This window comes from Oncorhynchus masou, chromosome 3 (assembly GCF_036934945.1).
Source record: "Oncorhynchus masou masou isolate Uvic2021 chromosome 3, UVic_Omas_1.1, whole genome shotgun sequence".
Taxonomy (NCBI): domain Eukaryota; kingdom Metazoa; phylum Chordata; class Actinopteri; order Salmoniformes; family Salmonidae; genus Oncorhynchus; species Oncorhynchus masou.
Genome location: NC_088214.1, coordinates 37,314,874 through 37,338,747, shown reverse-complemented (window position 1 = coordinate 37,338,747; position 23,874 = coordinate 37,314,874). Strand labels below are relative to the sequence as shown.

The 23,874-nt window shown below is 41.9% G+C and overlaps 1 protein-coding gene across 3 annotated transcripts; it reads left to right on the top strand.

Moving 5' to 3' along the window:
* The first annotated feature begins 1,244 nt into the window (after nt 1-1,244).
* LOC135515844 (schwannomin-interacting protein 1-like) lies at nt 1,245-22,167 on the top strand. Of its 3 annotated transcripts, none has more exons than XM_064939644.1 (7): nt 1,245-1,346; nt 4,181-4,293; nt 6,555-6,639; nt 6,891-7,094; nt 16,948-17,071; nt 17,313-17,406; nt 20,890-22,167. In XM_064939644.1, exons 1-7 carry the CDS (start codon nt 1,317-1,319, stop codon nt 20,939-20,941), a joined length of 702 nt encoding a protein of 233 aa, XP_064795716.1. In that variant the 5' UTR covers nt 1,245-1,316; the 3' UTR covers nt 20,942-22,167. The 3 variants fall into 3 exon arrangements, with proteins under 3 accessions (XP_064795716.1, XP_064795710.1, XP_064795701.1); XM_064939638.1 differs by having other exon boundaries at nt 1,248-1,346; nt 6,507-6,624; XM_064939629.1 differs by having other exon boundaries at nt 1,249-1,346; nt 6,507-6,639.
* The last annotated feature ends 1,707 nt before the right edge of the window (nt 22,168-23,874 follow it).

Below are 23,874 nucleotides of genomic sequence, written 5' to 3'. Positions count from 1 at the left end.
GGAAGAGCTCCGGTGTTATGTTGGATAGTCATAGCCAGCTAGCTAACAGAGCATCCCTCTGTTTCAGCCGGGTGTTTGAGTAACTAAACTAGCCAGCAGTATTTGCTAGCTAAGTAAGTGAAACTGAAAGTGAATAAAAAAGGATACATCTCACTCTCTCTCTTACACTCTTTTGCTTTCATTCATTTTTGAAGAAATGAAGGAGCACTGCAGTGCTAGCTAACTTTAGCTTATGCTTTCAGTACTAGATGATTCTCTGATCCTTTGATTGGGTAGACAATATGTCAGTTCATAACGCAAGAGCTCTGATAGGTTGGAGGATGTCCTCTGGGAAGTTGTGATAATTACTGTGTAAGTCTATGGAAGGGGGTGAGAACCAAAAGCCTCCTATGTTTTGTATCAAAGTCAATGAACCAAGAGGAGGATGGAAGCTTGCTGTCCTCCAGCTACACCATGGTGCTACCCTACAGTGTGCTGTTGAGGCTAGTGTAGACCTTCATTGCAAAACAGTGTGTTTTAATCAATTATTTGGTGACATGAATATATTTAGTAAAGTTTTATCTAAAAAGGATACATTTTTCAATGTTTCACTTTTTTTTCACTGAAGAGGATGGTCCTCCCCTTTCTCCTCTGAGGAGTCTCCACTGGTGAATGTTAGACTTGTCAACATCCTGGTCAGCTCTCCTTTCACTGTTTTGCCTGTGGAACAGATGATACTCCACATTATATAATTGTCTTGCTCTTTGCATAATATCCTGAATATCATTCCAACCTGGTAAATGCAGGTTACATTTAGTATCTCCACCTCTCATTCACTCACATCCTAATTCTCTATCTATCTCAAAATCTTTCCTTGATTTCTTCCTTCACATTTCTTCATCATCCCTTCTCTCCCTTTCACGCTCCATCAATCATGTTGTTCCCACAGTGGAACGGAGAGACAGGGAGATGGAGATATGAAGAGAAATATGAAGAAAGAGATATGAAAAAAATGGAGGATACAGGGAAAGAGAGAGATGGAGGAGCAGATAGGTCTGGGAAGCTGCAGCCATGCTAACAGTCACCAGGAGGAGAGTAGTGGAGAGCGCCCTTGTCTTTCCATCAGCTGCGCAGACTCTAACTCCTTCCTTCCTTCCCTCCCTCCCTCCCTCCATCCATCCATTCATCCATCCCCCTCCCTCCTTCTCTCCTCCCTCCTCCTCTCCTCCCTCCTCCCCCCTTCTGCGTTTAGCTGTGGTATATGAGTGGTTCTCCTGGGTCTGGCTCACTGCAGTGTAGGGAAGGGTAGCGCTGCTGCCTGTACAATGCGCTGAAGGATGGTGCATCAGGAGAAACGTGTCTACCAGGTGTGTGTTTGGTTCTAGTATAATGTATACCATGTATTCAAATACCATATGTGTTAGGTTAATATAGGTATGTTAGGTCAATGTGTGGGTTATGTGTACGTGTGTGAATTTATCATGTGAGGGCGTGTCCGTGTCCGTGTGTATATTTGACCTGATTGTGTGTGTATTTGAGACTACATACTTTAGCCTGTAGGTTTTGCTGTGCCATCCTGTGTGTGTGTGTACATTTCTAGTCTGTATATGTTTTTTTTTGGTGTGCATTTATGCATAGGTGTTGTTTCTCCTAGGTAGGTGTGAACACATTGCACATCGCATGAGAGTTTGTTTAAGAGTAGGTTTATGCCATGCTTTTTACAGTTCAGTAATACATAGCATATCCCTAAAACATCATACAGGGTGTGTTGTTTATGTTTCATATGTGCTATGTGGTCTAACTACCCAGTAGGACAGTACCTGGCTGTGAGTATAGATCGTCTAACTACCCAGTAGGGCAGTACCTGGCTGTGAGTATAGATGGTCTAACTACCCAGTAGGACAGTACCTGGCTGTGAGTATAGATGGTCTAACTACCCAGTAGGACAGTACCTGGCTGTGAGTATAGATGGTCTAACTACCCAGTAGGACTGTACCTGGCTGTGAGTATAGATGGTCTAACTACCCAGTAGGACTGTACCTGGCACGGTCTCCAATGGGAAGAGACTAGAGTGGGTGTAATGTTGGTTGCTTCCTCTACAATGCGAGTGTCCATCTGTGATTTATGACGTTACATCATAGCCCATCTGTGTTCTGTTTGTTTCTATGTTGGTGCATGTGCGTGTTCATGTGCGTGTTTGTGCATGTGTTGTTGTATTTCTGTGTTTGTGAGTGCTTATGTGTGGGTTGGGCAATGTATAATAGATTTGAGAGGAATATGTATTTGTTGTGATGTGTGTTGGTGTTTGTGTGTTGCGGTTATGTGGGAGTGGATGTGTTGGCACAGTCTACGAGTGGGCAGGAGAAAGTGTGGATGGAGTCTAAATTGGTTTGTGTTTAAATGTGTGTGTGTGTGAGAGAGAGAGAGAGAGAGAGAGAGAGAGAGAGAGAGAGAGAGAGACAGAGAGAGAGAGAGGGGGGATACAGCACACACGACTAGTAGGCCTGAGGGATGTGGGCCCAGTAATGGACTCTAAATATGACATTTGTGTGGAAAAACTGGAAAGGAAAATCACGTTTACTGTAGCACGATGCATTTTCTTTGGTTCTCTTTCCCTATGGTTGCAGGAGCAGGTCTTTGAGAAGATAGGATATGTATGTCAGCCTAAAAGCTATATGACATAAACAACCTGCCCAGGACAAAATGCGCTTTGGATGTAGTGGGTAGACAGGGGAAAAATGGAGAAATAGAGAGAGGGGTGGATAATAGAATGAATGGTCAGGAAAGGAAGATGGGAAGCAGGAAATAGAAGAGAGGAGAGGAAAGATGAGATGAAATCAATGCGAGGCGACTGGACGTTTACAGGCCCGTCAAAATCGTACGGATTTGTCGTCATTTGACATGTCCAGTGAGTGTGTGTTGATCCCAGAGATCCTATCAAGTGACTCAAATTCCTGATTCTCTGGTGTTGACGGCCATTATTGATGACCTCACAATAGGCAGCCTGTCTACTGAAGGCTATTGATGGCGAACTCAATGAGTGTTTCTTTGTCGCTCTGCCACTCACTGTTGACGACTAGGATACAATAGTGAATAGGAGGGACGTGTGTCTATTTATGTGGCGTGTTTATACAAATACATATGAGTGCACATCTTTCCATCTAGAAATGGTCTTTGATCTATGTGGGGTGAACGTTTGGGATGGATGGAGTATTTTTATACGTTCAAGTGTGATCCTATTGGTTGTGTATGGTATATTGTGCAATATGTGATGTGTATGCGGTATGTGTATGATATGGTATTTGTGTGATAAGTGTATGTGTGATGCATTCACTGTGTGTGTGTGTGTGTGTGTGTGTGTTCCTCCTGGCATGCTTAGCTCTTTCTCTTCTCTTCTCTGCTCATTGAGACATCTGTGATTCCTCCTCGAGCATGAACTCAGATTCCATTGCCACGCTCCATCCATCCCTTCGTCTCCCATTTCTCCTCTCACCTCTTCTCCTTGTGTGCCTGTGTGACCATACTCCAATTCCACATCCCCCTATTGCTTTGCTTTAAGCAGGAGCGTACGTTTGTCACGGTCTTCCTCCTCTTCATCTGAAGAGGAGAGGCGAGAAGGATCAGAGGACCAATATGCGGCGTGGTATGTGTTCATAGTGAATTTTAATAAAGAGAACACTGAACACTATACAAAAGAGTAACAAAAAACAATCAACCAAATACGACCGTGACGCTACAAATGAGACCTGTGCTGACACAAGCCACTAACATAGACAAGCACCCACAAACAAACAGTGCAACCCAGGCTACCTAAGTATGATTCTCAATCAGAGACAACTAATGACACCTGCCTCTGATTGAGAACCATACTAGGCCGAAACATAGAAATCCCAAATCATAGAAAATCAAACATAGACTGCCTACCCAACTCACGCCCTGACCATACTAAATAAATACAAAACAAAGGAAATAAAGGTCAGAACGTGACAGCGTTGTATATTTTCTTTTCCTCTCGTTCTATTTCACTTGCTCCGAATATTTGAATGTCGTCCGATACTCTTAGTTTGCTGTGCCTCTTAAAGAAGTCAATACATGGAAAATCCATCTTTATCATCAGGGTTTTTACTTCAGGTTTATTGTTGTACTATTGTGGTATTATATTGGAGTATTGATCTGTTCCACATGGCTCTACCTCCACCAGGCCCAGAGGAATGACAGAGAGTCCATCAGGCAGAAGCTGGCTCTTGGCAGTTTCTATGACGACGAGGAGCCAGTCATCTACAACAGCTGCAGCAAGAACGGCCTTCCCACCCGGTGGGTTATAACAGCATCATTATACAAATTTTGAGAGTCAGTAGTACAGCACCCTTTCCACCACTAGAGGATGTGGTGCTGTACAGCGTAGTGAGTATTTAACATACTTTCTAATTGAAGAGAGCTAGGCACAGGTCACAGGTCACAGGTCACAGGATTAGCTTACCCTCTGCCAAACGCAGGCCGGTTTAGATTAGCGTTTCAAGGGGGCGACTCATCCTTGAATAGAGAGTACTCAAATATAAACCATGTGGGATTGGTGAATAGTACGTCTGTCCAACAGGCTGGGTGGAATTACTACCAAATTACACTAAGCAAAAATATAAACTACCGTATGCAAAACTCCGTTCCCAACGTTGACATCAGCAAACCACTTGTCCACATGATGCCATACACACTGTCTGCCATCTGCCCGGTACAGTTGAAACTGAGATTCATCCATGAAGAGCACGCTACTCTAGCGTGCCAGTGACCATCAAAGGTGAGAATTTGCCCAATGAAGTTGGTTATAATGCCAAACTGCAGTCAGGTCAAGACCCTGGTGAGGATGACGAGCACGCAGATCAGCTTCCCTGAGACGGTTTCTGACTGTTTGTGCAGAAATTCTTTGCTTGTGCAAACCCAGAGTTTCATCAGCTGTCCGGGTGACTAGTCTCAGACGATCCTGCAACTTGAGGCATCTGTGGCATGGTGTTGTGTGATAAAACCGCATATTTTAGAGTGGCCTTTTAATGTCCCCCAGCACAAGGTACACCTGTGTAATGATCATGCTGTTTAATCAGCTTCTTGGCATGTAAAAAGGCATGTAAAAATTGTGCACCAAATTTGAGATAAATAAGCTTTTTGTGTGTATGGAACATTTCTGGGATTTCATGGGACCAGCACTTTACATGTTGTGTTGATATTTTTGTTCAGTGTATCTATACCTGTCTTAACCACTTCAATCTCCACATGAGCCTAGAGGATAGGGGGAAATTTGGGATCGGGTCTGGGAGCAGTAGATGCTCTCACGTTTAGGAGCCCCGTGAAATTAGTCATTTAGGTATTGAAGCAGAGGAAATCCCACAGGGGGAGATAAGAAAGTGCTGGGAGAGAAATGTATAGAGAGAGAGAGATAGAGGGAAAGCTAGCTACATTGTTTTCTCAGTCTTTCAGCCAGTAACACAAGAGCTTCATTCATTCTTCAGCGCAAGACAAGAGTCATTTACTTAAAATGGCTGAATGGGGAAGCATGCAGACGCAACACATATACGTCACATGCACGGATTATGTACTTGCACACTGACTTGGAAATACTCACCAGCTCATAGCATAGTGAAACCACTAATGCACACACACACACACACACACACACACACACACACACACACACACACACACACACACACACACACACACACACACACACACACACACACACACACACACACACACACACACACACACACACACACACACACACAATGAACTGTCACTTCAAATGACACAAATGTCACAGACTATTATACTGAGCATTCACACATAACCACTAAGCACACACACCCAAAAACCGTACAAGAACATATTACACCCACACATGGTAAGTTACCGAAATGCACGAGTATAGAGACAAGGTGAACCAAATCCTTCAGAAACGGCAAGTCTCTCTGACGAGTGAACGTGAGAGCCTACACCTCGCTCTTTTCCTATAAAACAGCTCGGATTTCATTCAAATTAAAGGGGACCACCCCTTGTCAGTCCATTTCAGGGAAGTGCTTGTCTTTCTGTGGTCCAACCACTGGAAATACTCTCTGGAATGAAATGAAGACCCAGTCTGGGGCCCCAGATCTAAGATCCGCGAAGGTCAGTGAAATGAAGGCATTTTTTCCCCCTCCCCCTTGCACATTTGCTCAATTCATTTCCAAATTGACCACTAGCCACTACCCTTAGGGGCTTTGTGTAGATCTAAAAGGATTGGAAAGGTGAAAGCAATATGGTGAACATTCGACTAATGTATATATCAGTCGTCTACCTTGAGAATATGAATATACCTACTCAATTCTTTCCTATCTCCAGGAAATGCCTAAGGATATAGGGTTATATGTGTCAGTGTGGAATTTAGCCATTCTCTCTCCCTTTTCCTCCCTCTCTCTGTCTGTCGCTCCCTCTTTTCTAAGGTTGTAATTTGATCATACTCTCTCTCTCCCCCCTCCCTCCCTCTCGCTCACCGTCAGTCCTCCAAGTGGTGTGAACCTGCAGGTGTGTTTTGTGAATGACAGCAGCAGTGACAAGGACAGCGATGCCGAGGACAGTAAGACAGAGACCAGCCTGGATACGCCGCTGTCACCCGTGGTACACGCTATAGATGTAAATGTGTGTGTGTGTGAGTTTGTGTGTGTTCTCTACATCCGTTCACACAAGCGATACATTTGAACCTGACTTTTTGGGAGAAAATAAGCATATTGACCGTGGAATGTATGTTTGTGAGCATACTCTCACACCGATGAGTTTGTGTGGATGATGACTTCGAAGTATGTATGTATAGGTGACGTGCGTGATCATACATTACCATCTATGATTCTGTATAATGACTCTTGTGTGCATGTGTGTTTGTGTAGAGTAAGCAGAGTTCGTCCCTGTCGGACCGGGACACGGGCGAGGAGGACTCGGACCCCCTAGAGGACTGTGGCTTCTGGCGGGTGCAGCGGCGGCTCCAGGAGGAGGCCAGGGTGGCGCTGGCGTTGGCTCGCCCCATGGCCCGCATGCAGGTAGAGGTGGAGAGACAGATCCAGCTCCACCGTCGCTCTCCCGTCGCCGACCTGGTCAGTGTGTGTGTGTGTGTTGTAGACCCATAATTTCTGCTAAGTTGACTTGCCTTGAGAGCGAGGAGACTTTGAGGCCATGGTGTGATCGAAGTAACACATTTTACACAGAATTATTCTGGGGACATGCATTTCAGCTGCAAGATGCGAGAGCAAGTTACATCTTAGATGCAAGGGAATTGTACAAAATGAATAGCATTACATTTCCGTTTACAGTTTGATGTCAAAAGTAGTGGCTGAAAAGCCCTAATGGCGAAGAAGAAAATTGTTCTTTTGAGTCTCAAGATTACATAGTCATTCTGAATTACGTATACATGCACCAAAAACAGATGTGGGTTAATATGAAACTCCCACGTGAAAGTAATCCCACAATTTTCTATAGAATATTATAGTACACTATAAAACCCAATGTGCTGTCATTACTCACAACTTTTGAGGAAAACTGTTGCACTTAATATGAGTACAGTTAAAGTGATTTTGTAGTCATCATTACTCAAACCAATAGTCACTCTGTATGAGGTCCAGATGTGAGTTGTATCGGCTTGAAAGAATGTAGTTACACCCCCACTAAGCCACGCCTCCTAAATAATTTCCCAGTGTGCCTTGCCTTTTCGAGTGAATTGTAAAGTTACCACCTATGGCTGTATTTGTTAGTAACAGAGACATGGTTTTTGGATTTGTTCATTTTCAGTACTGTTGCCTTCACCAAGTGAATTCCTAGGCGAATGTCATCAATTTAAGGAAACACTTTATGACAATACATTATGTATATCATGAGGCCTTATTTTGAGGCCTAGCGTTACAAGATACAGGTGCCTATAACTCATGGTTCACAGGCCACATCAGGCCTGCAAGTAGGGTTACAAAATTCCAGTAACTTTCCAAAAATTCCCAGATTTTCTAAAAAATCCTAGTTGAAAGATTTCGAGGAATCATCCAACTGGGATTTCTGGAAAACTTGGGAAGTAATACTTGAATTTTGCAACTCTGTGTGCATGTCACATTATGCTGGCTTGTATATTCATGATGACTGCCAGATTTAGGAACAGTGTGAGGAGACTACCAGTATACTACCAGTATACTACAGTCATGACCGCAAAAATATTGCGCTAAACACTACGGTTAATAATATAGTATAAAAATATGGTAATACTACAGTATTTATACCATAGTATATTACAGTATTTTTTCATGTGGGCTGATACAACTTTCAGCTGAACAATGAGAACACTGAGACTTCTGCTACTATGTCATGTTTCCTGGTACAGAGAGTAAAATTCAGCCTCTTCTGGCAGTTCAAGGTTGGATTGTCGGAGTTCCCGAGGCCTTTGAGAACTTGATGACCTGTGTGATCTGAGGCCCTTTGTGTAGCATAAGATTAATCAATCACTCAATGTACATGCAAAAACACCAATATTAAAAACAATTCCAAAAAATAAACCTGCAGTAGAGCATGCTGGGAAAAAAAGTGAATTTGTTACCATATTTTTCAAAGAGTTGGTGTGACTTATCAGTTGGTGTAACTTATCAAAAAAATATGTCATTACCACATAAACATTATAAGTACAGTGCCTTGCGAAAGTATTCGGCCCCCTTGAACTTTGCGACCTTTTGCCACATTTCAGGCTTCAAACATAAAGATATAAAACTGTATTTTTTTGTGAAGAATCAACAACAAGTTGGACATAATCATGAAGTGGAACGACATTTATTGGATATTTCAAACTTTTTTAACAAATCAAAAACTGAAAAATTGGGCGTGCAAAATTATTCAGCCCCTTTACTTTCAGTGCAGCAAACTCTCTCCAGAAGTTCAGTGAGGATCTCTGAATGATCCAATGTTGACCTAAATGACTAATGATGATAAATACAATCCACCTGTGTGTAATCAAGTCTCCGTATAAATGCACCTGCACTGTGATAGTCTCAGAGGTCCGTTAAAAGCACAGAGAGCATCATGAAGAACAAGGAACACACCAGGCAGGTCCGAGATACTATTGTGAAGACTTTTAAAGCCGGATTTGGATACAAAAAGATTTCCCAAGCTTTAAACATCCCAAGGAGCACTGTGCAAGCGATAATATTGAAATGGAAGGAGTATCATACCACTGCAAATCTACCAAGACCTGGCCATCCCTCTAAACTTTCAGCTCATACAAGGAGAAGACTGATCAGAGATGCAGCCAAGAGGCCCATGATCACTCTGGATGAACTGCAGAGATCTACAGCTGAGGTGGGAGACTCTGTCCATAGGACAACAATCAGTCGTATATTGCACAAATCTGGCCTTTATGGAAGAGTGGCAAGAAGAAAGCCATTTCTTAAAGATATCCATAAAAAGTGTTGTTTAAAGTTTGCCACAAGCCACCTGGGAGACACACCAAACATGTGGAAGAAGGTGCTCTGGTCAGATGCAACCAAAATTGAACTTTTTGGCAACAATGCAAAACGTTATGTTTGGCGTAAAAGCAACACAGCTCATCACCCTGAACACATCGTCTCCACTGTCAAACATGGTGGTGGCAGCATCGTGGTTTGGGCCTGCTTTTCTTCAGCAAGGAGAGGGAAGATGGTTAAAATTGATGGGAAGATGGATGGAGCCAAATACAGGACCATTCTGGAAGAAAACCTGATGGAGTCTGCAAAAGACCTGACACTGGGACGGAGATTTGTCTTCCAACAAGACAATGATCCAAAACATAAAGCAAAATCTACAATGGAATGGTTAAAAAAAAAAATATCCAGGTGTTAGAATGGCCAAGTCAAAGTCCAGACCTGAATCCAATCGAGAATCTGTGGAAAGAACTGAAAACTGCTGTTCACAAATGCTCTCCATCCAACCTCACTGAGCTCGAGCTGTTTTGCAAGGAGGAATGGGAAAAAATTTCAGTCTCTCGATGTGCAAAACTGATAGAGACATACCCCAAGCGACTTACAGCTGTAATCACAGCAAAAGGTGGTGCTACAAAGTATTAATTTAAGGGGGCTGAATAATTTTGCACGCCCAATTTTTCAGTTTTTGATTTGTTAAAAAAGTTTGAAATATCCAATAAATGTCGTTCCACTTCATGATTGTGTCCCACTTGTTGTTGATTCTTCACAAAAAAATACAGTTTTATATCTTTATGTTTGAAGCCTGAAATGTGGTAAAAGGTCGCAAAGTTCAAGGGGGGCGAATACTTTCGCAAGGCACTGTAATAAGGACTTTTCATTGACTTTGAGTTCAACTTACTAGAAGTAGCTCAAAGCTCATCACTAAGCTAAGGACCCTGGGACTAAACACCTCCCTCTGCAACTGGATCCTGGACTTCCTGATGGGCCGCCCCCAGGTGGTGAGGAGAGGTAACAACACATCCGTCACGCTGATCCTCAACACGGGGGCCCCTCAGGGGTGCGTGCTCAGTCCCTTCCTGTACTCCATGTTCACACATGACTGCATGGCCAGGCACGACTCCAACACCATTATTAAGTTTGCCCCCCTTCTTTTATGCTGCTGCTACTGTCTGTGTATTATCTATGCATAGTCACTTTATCTCTACCTACAAGCACATATTACATCAATTACCTTGACTAACCTGTACCCCCCCCCCCGCACACTTATCTATTTTTTACTTAACACTTACTTTTCTTAAAACTGCATTGTTGGTTAAGGGCTTGTAAGTAAGCCTTTCACTGTAATACCTCTTGTATTCAGCACATTAGACAAATAACATTTGATTTGATTTTGATTTGAGTATTTGAGTAAAAAGTGTATTCTGTAGTAAACTGTAGTATACTGTAGAATACAATACTCTGCACTGTAGTATCTCTTGATCATGTGTAGTACTTACTATAGAATTGTAAGGTATACTATAGAATACTATACTACATACTGTAGTATCCCTCGATCATGTAGTACTGACTATATCATTTTGTAGTATACTGGAGAATACTATACTACACACAGTAGTATCCTTCGATAATTTGTAGTATATCATTTTTTTGTATACTGTGGAATACTACAGTATTAATGCGCAAAAAAAGTCCACAAAAACACGACAGTTTAACTATAGTAATAATACAGAAATTTGAATTTGCATGTACCCCACACACAAACACTAGAGTAGATATTACAGTATACTCCAGTAATGTCTGTAAAAACACTACAGTATATACTACAGTATACTACAGTCATGTCCACAAAAATATTGTGCAAAACACTACAGCAAATACTATAGTATATAAATATAGTAATACTACAGTATTTATACCATAGTATATTACAGTATTTTTTCATGTGGGCTGATACAACTTCAGTTGAACAAGGAGAACACTGAGACTTCTGCTACTATGTCATATTTCCTGGTACAGAGAGTAAAATTCAGCCGCTTCTGCCAGTTCAAGGTTGGATTGTCGCGAGTTCCTGTGGCATTTGAGGACTTGGTGACCTGTGTAATCTGAGGCCCAGAGTGATGGGAAAAAAAGTGTACTTCAGAACATTTTCACTTACTGTATGTGTAGGCAATTAAGCAGGTTACTCATATTGTGATTGTAAGCAAAGATATGTAGGACATGGCATCCGGCTTGGGTTCTGCTCCATCCGCAAATTGTGCGTGACTGTGTGTATGTGCAAGAGGCCTGACAGGTAGCCAGGGTAGGACAATGCGTCCATTAGACACAGTTATTTACTGGAATTAAACCGTGCTTTGTTGGAACCTACAAAAGTGCTTTAGTACTTCTGAGAAATTGGGAGCTACCTTTTGTACATGTAATTTTTATATTTTCCCCGCCCCAGATGAATGAGTTGTAAATATAACTATATAGTCATTGTGATCAGACCAAGCAATTTCCCCCCTGACTGGAGTACTACTGCACTGTAGATGTGTGTGTCAGTACCTAAACAAGCAATGGTGGGGATATGGGCATTTAACTCACCCAGGTCTAAAGAAACTGAATCAAAGGATGGAGTAATTTCCCACCTGGCACACACGGGTTGAATCGACTTTGTTTCAATGTGATTTGTCAACGTATTGTGACGTGGAATCAACGTGCAAAATATAAAAAGTAATAACCAGTATTGTTTTCATCTAATTTCAACCAGCATTGTTAACATTAAAATTAGGGTAAAACTTAAACGTAAATACATTGACTTATTAACCTAACTAACATTTTGTTATATCAACTAAACATAGAAAAAATAAAACATATTTTTCATCCTATACAATATATATATATAAAATATAGGATTGGGTGGTTGAAATATACATTACAATGAATATACACTATATATACAAAAGTATGTAGACACCCCTTCAAATGAGTGGATTAGGCTATTTCACCCACACCCAGTGAAATAGCAGTAGAATGGCCCTACTAAAGAGCTCAGTGACTTTTAACGTGGCACCCTCATTTTTTTCAATACATTTAAAAAAAACAACCTTTATTTAATGAGGCACGTCAGTTAAGACCTAATTCTTATTGACAATGACGGCCTACCCCGGCCAAACTCAGACGACGCTGGGCCAGTTGTGCGCCGCCCTATGGGACTCCCGATCACAGAATTGGATAGGATGTCACAGTCCAAACAAGTCAGTTTGGTCAAATTCCTGCCCTGCTAGAGCTGCCACGGTCAACTGTAAGTGCTGTTATTGTGAAGTGGAAACGTCTAGGAGCAACAACGGCTCAGCCACGAAGTGGTTGGCCACACAAGCTCACAGAACGGGACCGCTGAGTGCTGAAATAATCTGTCCTGTCCTCGGTTGTGACACTCACTACTGAGTTCCAAACGGCCTCTGGAAGCCACGTCGGCACAATAACTTTTCGTTGGGAGCTTCATGAAATGGGTTTCCCATGGCCGAGCAGCCACACACAAGCCTAAGATTATCATACGCAATGCCAAGTGTCGGCTGGAATGGTGTAAAGCTCGCCGCCATTGGACTCTGGAGCAGTGGAAACGCGTTCTCTGGATTGATGAATCACGCTTCACCATCTGGCAGTCCGACGGACTAATCTGAGTTTGGCGGATGCCAGGAGAACACTACCTGCCTAAAAGCATAGTGCCAACGGTAAAGTTTGGTGGAGGAGGAATAATGGTCTGGGGCCGTTTTTCATGGTTTGGGCTTGGCCCCTTATAGTTGCAGTGAAGGGAAATCTTAACACTACAGCATTCAATGACATTCTAGACGATTCTGTGCTTCCAACTTTGTGGCAACAGTTTGGGGAAGGCCCTTTCCTGTTTCTTCATGACAATGCCCCCGTGCACAAAGTGAGAAATGGATTGTTGAGATTGGTGTGGAAGAACTTGACTGGCGTGCACTGAGCACTGACCTCAACCGCATCGAACACCTTTGGGATGAATTGGAACGCCGACTGCGAGCCAGACCTAATTGACCAACATCAGTGCCCAACCTCACTAATGCTCTTGTGGCTGAATGGAAGCAAGCCCCTGCAGCTAGTGGAAAGCCTTCCCAGAAGAGAGGAGGCTGTTATAGCAGCAAAGGGGGACCAACTCCAAATGAATACCCATGATTTTGGAATGAGATGTTCGACGAGTGTCCACATACTTTTGGTCATGTGTTGTATACTGGGTGGTTGAAATTATGTCACAGTTTTTATTTATTTTACCTTATTTCAATGTTGATTGTAAAATGGTATGTTTGAATCAACGGAATCAACCTAAATAAAGAGTTATATTGAACTAAAATGTGAAGCCACAGTCCAATGATTCCTGCCTGAACAGTGACTCCTACTTGTATAAGAGGGGTAATTCACTTCAGTGAGAACAAGTTTGACATCCAGATGGCTACCTGTACAGTATGTACCCTGTTCTTTTCAGCTGAGCTATCATGTCAACACATTAAAATATTGATCCGCTTCCATACTCATGTGTGTAGACTACCTAAATAACGCTTCTACTTTTCTTGCACAGGCTGTATGCGAAAGTAAATTCAGAGTGAGGTTGGGTTTATGTTGGCTACATTGACATCTGGTTTGCCCAACAAAGGACACCATCACTCCAATGTGTAGAGATGTATACTATCGTTCTTCCATGGCTGATTGGAACTTTGGACAGTTAGAAGTAGTTACCATTAGCCCTATAAATAGTATTCCAAATTCATGATATTAATAATAAACTTTACCTTTGGATATTGTCTTTAATCTGCAAGTTATTAATCTGTTGGTTCTCTAACTCAACCAAAAATGGAAGTCGGAGAATAGGACTCAATCAAACCAAACTTTATTTGAAGTGAATTTAAAGTTAGATTTGGTGTAGTGCTATTTTTTTACTTGAGGGTTGAGATGCAGATGTGAATCCAACATATCAAAGGGGAAGTTATCTTCTGCTTGGATAGTATATATATACTGTAGGCTATATTATGAATAACATATATACAACACAATATCCAAAGGTAAGGTTTATTATGAATCATTTGGAATCCAAATGATATAGGGATAATGGTAACTACGTCTAAACTTCCAAAGATCCAATCAACCATTGACAAATGACAGCACACATTAAATTGTGTCCTTTGGGCAAATCAGATGTCAATGTAGCCTACATAAACCCAATCTCACTCTGAATGTATTTTCACATACAGCTCGTCATCAAGCTCGAGACCCTGGGTCTCGACCCCGCCCTCTGCAACTGGGTTACTGGACTTCCTGACGGGCCACCCCCAGGTGCAGAGGGTAGGCAACAACATCTCCACCCCGCTGATCCTCAACACTGGGGCCCCACAAGGGTGCGTTCTGAGCCCTCTCCTGTACTCCCTGTTCACCCACGACTGCGTGGCCACACACGCCTCCAGCTCAATCATCAAGTTTGCGGACGACACAACAGTGGTAGGCTTGATTACCAACAACGACGAGACGGCCTACAGGGAGGAGGTGAGGGCCCTCGGAGTGTGGTGTCAGGAAAATAACCTCACACTCAACGTCAACAAAACTAAGGAGATGATTGTGGACTTCAGGAAACAGCAGAGGGAACACCCCCCTATCCACATCGATGGAACAGTAGTGGAGAGGGTAGTAGATTTAAGTTCCTCGGCATACACATCACAGACAAACTGAATTGGTCCACCCACACACACAGCATCGTGAAGAAGGCGCAGCAGCGCCTCTTCAACCTCAGGAGGCTGAAGAAATTCAGCTTGTCACCAAAAGCACTCACAAACTTCTACAGATGCACAATCAAGAGCATCCTGGCGGGCTGTATCACCGCCTGGTACGGCAACTGCTCCGCCCACAACTGTAAGGCTCTCCAGAGGGTAGTGAGGTCTGCACAACGCATCACAGGGGGCAAACTACCTGCCCTCCAGGACACCTACACCACCCGATGTTACAGGAAGGCCATAAAGATCATCAAGGACAACAACCACCCGAGCCACTGCCTGTTCACCCCGCTATCACCCAGAAGGCGAGGTCAGTAGAGATGCATCAAAGCTGGGACCGAGAGACTGAAAAACAGCTTCTATCTCAAGGCCATCAGACTGTTAAACAGCCACCACTAACATTGAGTGGCTGCTGCCAACACACTGACTCAACTCCAGCCACTTTAATAATGGGAATTGATGGGAAATGATGTAAAATATATCACTAGCCACTTTAAACAATGCTACCTAATATAATGTTTACATATCCTACATTATTCATCTCATATGTATACGTATATACTGTACTCTATATCATCTACCGCATCTTTATGTAATACATGTATCACTAGCCACTTTAACTATGCCATTCTGTTTACATACTAATCTCATATGTATATACTGTACTTGAGACCATCTACTGTATCTTGCCTATGCTGCTCTGTACCATCACTCATTCATATATCTTTATGTACATATTCTTTATCCCCTTACACTTGTGTGTATAAGACAGTAGTTTTGGAATTGTTAGTTAGATTACTTGTTGGTTATTACTGCATTGTCGGAACTAGAAGCACAAGCATTTCGCTACACTCGCATTAACATCTGCTCACCATGTGTATGTGACAAATAAAAAATTTATTTGATTTGATTTGTGTAACAAAAGCTATAGGGATTACTTTTCAACTACTAAATGTTATTAGGTAGTCTACGCAAATTAGTATGTAATCTGATCAATGTCTGAATGTGTTGCAGTGATAACCCAGCTGACCCCAACACAGTTTGTTTCCAAAGCTAAGCAGCGTACTTAGAGCTAGGTGTCTGGATGGTGGACTTGTTCTCTTTGGAGTGCATTACCTCTCATGTACCAGTAGGAGTCACTGTTCAGGCGGGAAACATTGAACTGAGGTGTCTCATTTTATTGCACCTCTTTATTTAGGTTGATAGGACAAAGTTGAAACAATGACGTTGAGTCAAGCATACTGTTTTACTATCAAGGTCAAATAAAACATGTCTAATTAAATATGAAATTCACATAATTTCAACCACCCCAATATACAGTATATAGGGTAAATATTTTTTACATTTACACATAGAATTTTCAATGCAATTTCAGCACATACATAGTTCTGATGATTATTTGGAAATGACAATGATGTAACAACCTCTTAGTCAGGTTAAATCAAGTTGCCGTTTTACCCTAACAACGCTGGTTGAAATGAGAAGAAAACAGTGCTGGTTGATTACTTTTTTTCAAATCCAATGTATTTCCCACATTGATTCCACGTCACAATACATTGACAAATTACGTTGAAACAAAGTTGATTCAACCAGTGTGTGCCCAGTGGGTTGCGTCTAATAGCCCTAACCCCAAATACGCAATCTATAGTGTCCTTATTTCTCTCTTCAACATTAGATCAACATGACTCTGCTGACTAATGACTGAGACCCCGGTTTCTATTTAACATTGTTCTAACGTTATCCCTGGGTCTCTCTGTGTGCAGCTGCCCCACCTGCCCCACATCAGTGAGGGTCTGATGAAGAGGAGTCTGAGGAGGGGCGACATGAGGGACATGAGCCTGGGCCAGCTCCAGGTCATCACCAACGATCTGCACTCACAAATACAGAGTGAGTACACACACACACACACACACACACACACACACACACACACACACACACACACACACACACACACACACACACACACACACACACACACACACGCACACACATGCACACAAACGCTACACTAAACACACTTACGTACAGACACAATCAGCCTTCATCACCACCGTCATAACTCTGCTGTTCTGGTGCTGTGAGGATGTTGAGATAAAACAACAATAAAAATGGGATGACATTGCAGGCCTGAATGAGGAGCTGGTGCAGCTGTTGCTGATGAGAGATGAGCTTCATGTGGAGCAGGACGCCATGCTGGTGGACGTAGAGGACATGACCAGGTGGAGAGCCCCGTTCATACCCAGTACTATGACCACAGAAGCACACACACACATACATGTATTAATATATATATATATATATATACACACCTGAGCACCGACACCACTAACGCAAATAACAATTAGGCCTCTGTTTGTTCTGGAGGTCAAATGGGGAGGCATGGTAGCCTAGTGGTAAGAGCGTTGGACTAGTAACCGAAAGGTTGCAAGCTGACAAGGTAAAAATCTGTTGTGTTCTGCCCCTGAACAGGCAGTTAACCCACTGTTCCTAGGCTGTCATTGAAAATAAGAATTTGTTCTTACAGTTTTTTTCGATTGCTAAACGACAGTGGGCACAACTGGAGTCACATGTGCAATACTCTAACTACAGTCTGCACTACCAACAGTCACCTGAGCTAAACAGTTCACATCACCTGCAAAACTCATTCCAAGCAACACAACTCTTAACACATGGCTCAAAACACGCTCAGTGCAGCCAAACACTATGCACAACCCTCACTGAGATAACACACACTGTCTCTCAGAACACACTGAGAGTAAAAACACTAGCATCAAACACCAATACAGAAAATACAAACTTTTCATCTTTACAGTTTGAACAATTTCAGTGACTTCATACAAAGTAATATTTTCTTCAAAGAAAAGAGTGACATTCTTTCACATGATTTATATATTTTTTTAGAACATAATAATTCTTTAAGGTAAATGAAAATTAGCAGTTTGCTTCAATAGTCTGTAGTAATTTACGGAATTACAGTAATGAGAAAAAAAAGGTAGAAACTAAAAGTACATACTGTAATTCGAACAAATAATTGAGGGGCTAATCCTGCCTCTCTCTAGCATCAGGCCACAGGTTTTCTTCAACATCACATCTAATGTTTTCTCTTGCCATGCACCTGGGGAAGAACCTTCTGGAGTGCCTTATCCATCCCTGGCAGTCCTCTGGACTCGTGTCCTCACATCCGGCACGCGTGGCTTCCAAAAGAGACATTTGGTCATGTGGGTGGTGACCAAACACTTTCCACCTCCAGGCAGAGAAAAACTCCTCTATTGGGTTGAGGAAGGGTGAATATGCAGGCAGGTACAAAACCATAAATATGTGATGTGCTGCAAACCAATCTGTGACAGCTGCAGAGTGGTGAAAAGCAACGTTATCACAAACTATGACAAAAACTTGGGGGTTTCTTACTGGCTCCCCCTGTTCTGCTGGCACTAGCTGAGCATAGAGCTGTTCTAGGAAAGCTATAAGCCTTTCTGTGTTGTATGGGCCAGAGTGGTGTGTTGAGAAGCAAACCATCATTGGCCATTGCAGCACACATGGGGATTTTTCCCCCCCTTTGGCCTGGAACCTCCACAGTGGCCCTTTGACCTATAACATTCCTTCCTCTGCGCCGTGTTTTAGCAAGGTTAAATCCAGCTTCATCGATAAATACAAATGAATGTGGTCTTTCCAGTGCTTCCACCTCCCTTACTCTCTGAAAAACAGTAAGTGCACAGTTTTACTGTAGAAATGCTAGTGTTTTTTTTTTACTGTAAATATTTTGTATAGCTGTGTACGTAACCTCAGACGTCTTACCTGGACATATTGGTATCTTTGCTCTTTTACCTGTTCACTGTTTCTCTCGAACGGTACAGTGTATAACTGTTTCACTGTAACTTGGTGTTTCTTTAGGACTTGAGCAATAGTTGTTGTGCTGACAGAATTAACATTTTCAAATATATCATTATCAGCCAGCACTCTATCTTGAATCTCCCGCAGTTTTATTGCATTGTTGACAACAACCATGTCAACAATAGCATTTTCCTGCGCATCTGAAAATATTTTTCCTCTTCCCCTGTTGGGGGCAGCCTTTGGATCCTGTTGTAAAAAATATATTTTACAGTCAAACTTACTGTAATATATTTATTTTATTTTTTTTTTTTTTATTTCACCTTTATTTAACCAGGTAGGCTAGTTGAGAACAAGTTCTCATTTGCAACTGCGACCTGGCCAAGATAAAGCATAGCAGTGTGAACAGACAACACAGAGTTACACATGGAGTAAACAATTAACAAGTCAATAACACAGTAGAAAAAAAGGGGAGTCTATATACAAGCTGTGCGCAAAAGGCATGAGGAGGTAGGCGAATAATTACAATTTTGCAGATTAACAATGGGGTGATAAATGATCAGATGGTCATGTACAGGTAGAGATATTGGTGTGCAAAAGAGCAGAAAAGTAAATAAATAAAAACAGTATGGGGATGAGGTAGGTGAAAATGGGTGGGCTATTTACCAATAGACTATGTACAGCTGCAGCGATCGGTTAGCTGCTCAGATAGCAGATGTTTGAAGTTGGTGAGGGAGATAAAAGTCTCCAACTTCAGGGATTTTTGCAATTCATTCCAGTCACAGGCAGCAGAGTATTGGAACGAAAGGCGGCCAAATGAGGTGTTGACTTTAGGGATGATCAGTGAGATACACCTGCTGGAGCGTGTGCTACGGATGGGTGTTGCCATCGTGACCAGTGAACTGAGATAAGGCGGCGCTTTACCTAGCATGGACTTGTAGATGACCTGGAGCCAGTGGGTCTGTGTAAATATTATATAATTGCAATACAAAATAGATTCCTGTAATGTTTTCATTTACTGTAAGGATGTAACTCTCACCTGTTTGTATGATGGAAAATTCGCATTACAGATGCCACTGTGGATCTTTGCAGATTGGGTTGCACCCTCAACCCTGCCTCTCTCAATGAGAGACCATGGTTCACGACATGGTCTATAAGTGTAGCCCTTATTTCATCTGAAATAACAGCTCTTTGTCTTCTTTGTCTTCCTCCACGCATCCGCCCTCTCCCTGCCACCCTTCTCCCTCCACGAACCCATCTTCCTTGTTCCATTTCCAAAATTAGTCTTTCTGAGCTCTACCTATATATACTGTAATATGTGTGTGTGTTCACTAACAAGTCTAAAACAAGACACCTGCTTAGCCTTTCAGCTGAAATTGCGATCAGCAGTGTTCGAATGGCACAAGGCTGAAATCTATTCCGTTTTGAATGTGTTTTGACAGCAGTGTGTTAGCATTTGAACAAAGTGCTGTAAATCCACAGTGTTGTGCAGGTTGTGGTTAAAGTCATGGGATAAGTGTGTAGAGTTTTGAAAACTGTGTTCAAGCAATGAAAAACAAACTAGAGTTTGGTCCACATGAACTGCTGCTGTGCAGACTGTAGTTAGAGTTTTGCACATGTGACTCCAGTTGTGTCCACTGTCGTTTAGCAATCCAAAAAAAACTGTAACTGACTTGCCTAGTTTAAAAAAATATATTTTTTAAATGCCATGGAATGTCTCAGTTTAAAAATACATTTGGAAATGTCTCAGTTTAAAAAGGCATTCTTCTGAAAACAGGTCACCATTGCATCCTTTCTAAAATGTTTTATCTAAGGAGGACTTTTCCCATGCATTCTTTAACGTAACTGTTATTTGTTGTTCTTTTTTGGCACAGGCATGCTCAGAGCCAGCAGAGACACATGGCAGAGAAAACCCTCTCCAAATAAAACCCCGGCCACCTGTTCCCATCATCAACCACGTCACATGACAACCACAACCACCACAGAGCAGTGGTCAACAACCCTGGTCCTGGACACCAATAAGGCATGCAGGCTTTTGTTCCAGCCCAGCACTTTCACAGCTGATTCAACTCATTAATATATTTTGATGCTTAGTTGATTAGGTGATTCAGGTATGTTAGTACTAGGCTGGACCAAGCCTGGACATGCTTTAGCTCGTCAGGGCTACCGTCCACTACTAGAGGACCCCACCCTCCTGGGAGTCACATAGGGCCCTGAGTTTTAAGTGGTCAGGCAAAATTCCAGTCCCCAGTCATAAACCACGTCTCGTAATGACAGCTTGATCACAGAAGATGACTAGAGTTCTGTTTGTTGCCCTGCTCAGCTAGTTGTGTGCTTTGTAGAATACTCAACACACTGCATAGCTATATCTATTGACAACATACTGTAGTTGTTTGTGCCGTTGCTAAGGAATGAGCTCCTAGGCTTCCCAGGATATAAACTGTGCGGCAACTGCACTGCTCTTGTATGAATCATTTAGACACACGTGGATGTAGTACAGCTGTTGTTGCTTAATTCCACCTGCTTTAACATGCTGATGTTCTGAAGATTTACTGGTTGACCCTTGATTTTGCCAAATTTAAAGACAGATTGCATTGACCTTATTTTCTGTCTGCACTATAGGTGAAGTGAAAGCTAAGAGTCTTTTTAGTGTTTTTTTGTGGCAGGGTTCAAATAACTAATCTTACTTAACATCCGTGTTCCACATATTAACATTGGTTTAGTCCAATATTTTTAGGATGCCTCAAACGTCAATATGTCATTCATTCCCTGCTTTGTGACCCTAATGCTAGTCCACAGTAAAATATGATTGACAAAGTAATGATCCCAATGATTAAGAACTAAAGATGTCTGAGCTGACTGATCTTGACACTTGTAAAGCGATAGCTGGTCAGTCTCGGCTGACTAAATACAAATTCTGTGCCGGAAGAAGACTTGGATGCCTCGTTGCCTGGTTGTAGATGATGGTCATCGGTGTTCACTATGATTAGTCAATCTTCAGCATTTGGAGAATGTCATTTTCTAGCAGGTCTTTTGCATTTTTTTCTCCATCAGATTATACTAAAACTCATTCAAACTTATTCTGCAGCATTCAGAAATCATACAACGTTTTGTGTACAGAGATGAAAATGATAAATAAACGTTTAAGTGTTGTTATTGGTTCACTGGTCGTGGTCAGTCTTGGTAGCTATATGAACCAGATCTAACTCAGCAGATGAGACAGGAACAGTTTAAATTAATGAATGAATTGTACAGAAGGTTGCTTGAGGGACCAAAGAAGGCTGCATTTGCCTACATGTACCTCTTAATAAATAAAACACAGAAAAAATGCAAATACAAACCTCAAAATAAGGTCAAACTTAGGGTAGCGGAAGCCTACTAGTTGTTTTCTTCTACGGATGTCAAAAATCACAAAATAAAATTAGGCATTAATGCTATGACATAGCCTCGCTGAATATAGGCCTGAAAATACAGCAGCAAGTTATTTCTGTGCTTAACAGGTTGTTTCTCCCCTCCTTCCACACCTTGCACCACAAGGCTCAAAACACTTACTGTATGTAATTAAGTTTTGGCCATAGTGAAAGCCCAAACTGAATCATGGATGTGAGAAACTACCTACTGTAGTTCGTAATAGTGGCCACAACCAAGACATCAGATACAATCAACTCAACTCCAGCCAATGTTAATTCAAGTTCCACTCTGTCAAAACAGACCCTTTTTTTATATCTCTGGCATCTAGGAAAATTACAGATAGTGAGATTATGTTACCTGAATTACTTTATATATATTGGCAAGCATTGTTATAGTGCCTGGGAAATGCCTGCCTAGGAAGGTATAAAAACACAGAGGTGAAGCAAGACACACAAAATAATTTGGATAAACCAAGGATCAACCTTGTTAATACCATGCTGCCAAACACCAAGCCTTATGCATAACCTACAGTCTTTATTTTTATTCTAGTGAAATTGTTATAAAATAGCTTATTTATTTGACTTAGTTAGGATAACGGATTTCTAAAAAATCCTGCATGGGAATATTGCAAAAGCTTCTGGAAAAGAATATAGTGCGCATATTATTGACAAATGTATTTGTATAGAAAGTGTTAGTTTTAAGACTGTTCTATCCTATTCTTGCACCTGTCAGATTTTGCCGATTGGCTGCTCTTGGTCGCGCTCACGTTCTATCTGACACGTAAACATGTCCAGTCCAGTTGTGACATGTAACGCCCCGATAACCGAGAATTGTGCCACTTCTGCAAAGGCACTTCTTTGGAACACCACCGAGGCGCTCACACAGGTGAGACACTTAAGACACATTTTTCCAACACTGTTTTTGATTGTAGGCTACGTTATCGTCTCCATATTAAATTCATATCTGCGGCCTACTCCGGGTATGGAGTTGAACAAGACAACACACACACACACACACACGGTGTCAGTATGCGCGCCAAAGGTAATTAAAATTACCATATTACCAGATGACATTCTGTAATCTGTTTTCAAATATTTCAGAAAATAATGTGAATTTTCCCTTCGAAGTCTATGTTGGATAGGCCTAAAATGTTTGAAAGCCTTTGCTGAATCATTCTACTTTGTTTTTTAAAGGCTGCCCAACACAACTCAACATGTACTGGGGGGGGGGTTACTAATGTTACTTATGTTATTTTCCCCCCCATAAACACTACAAACACCAACCGTGAAGCTCAAAAGCAAAATGCTCTAAACAAAGTCAACTTCCCACAAACACAGGTGGAAAAAAGGGTACCTAAGTATGGTTCCCAATCAGAGACAACAATAGACAGCTGTCCCTGATTGAGAACCATACCCGGCCAAACACAAAGCCGGAGACCATGTGTATGG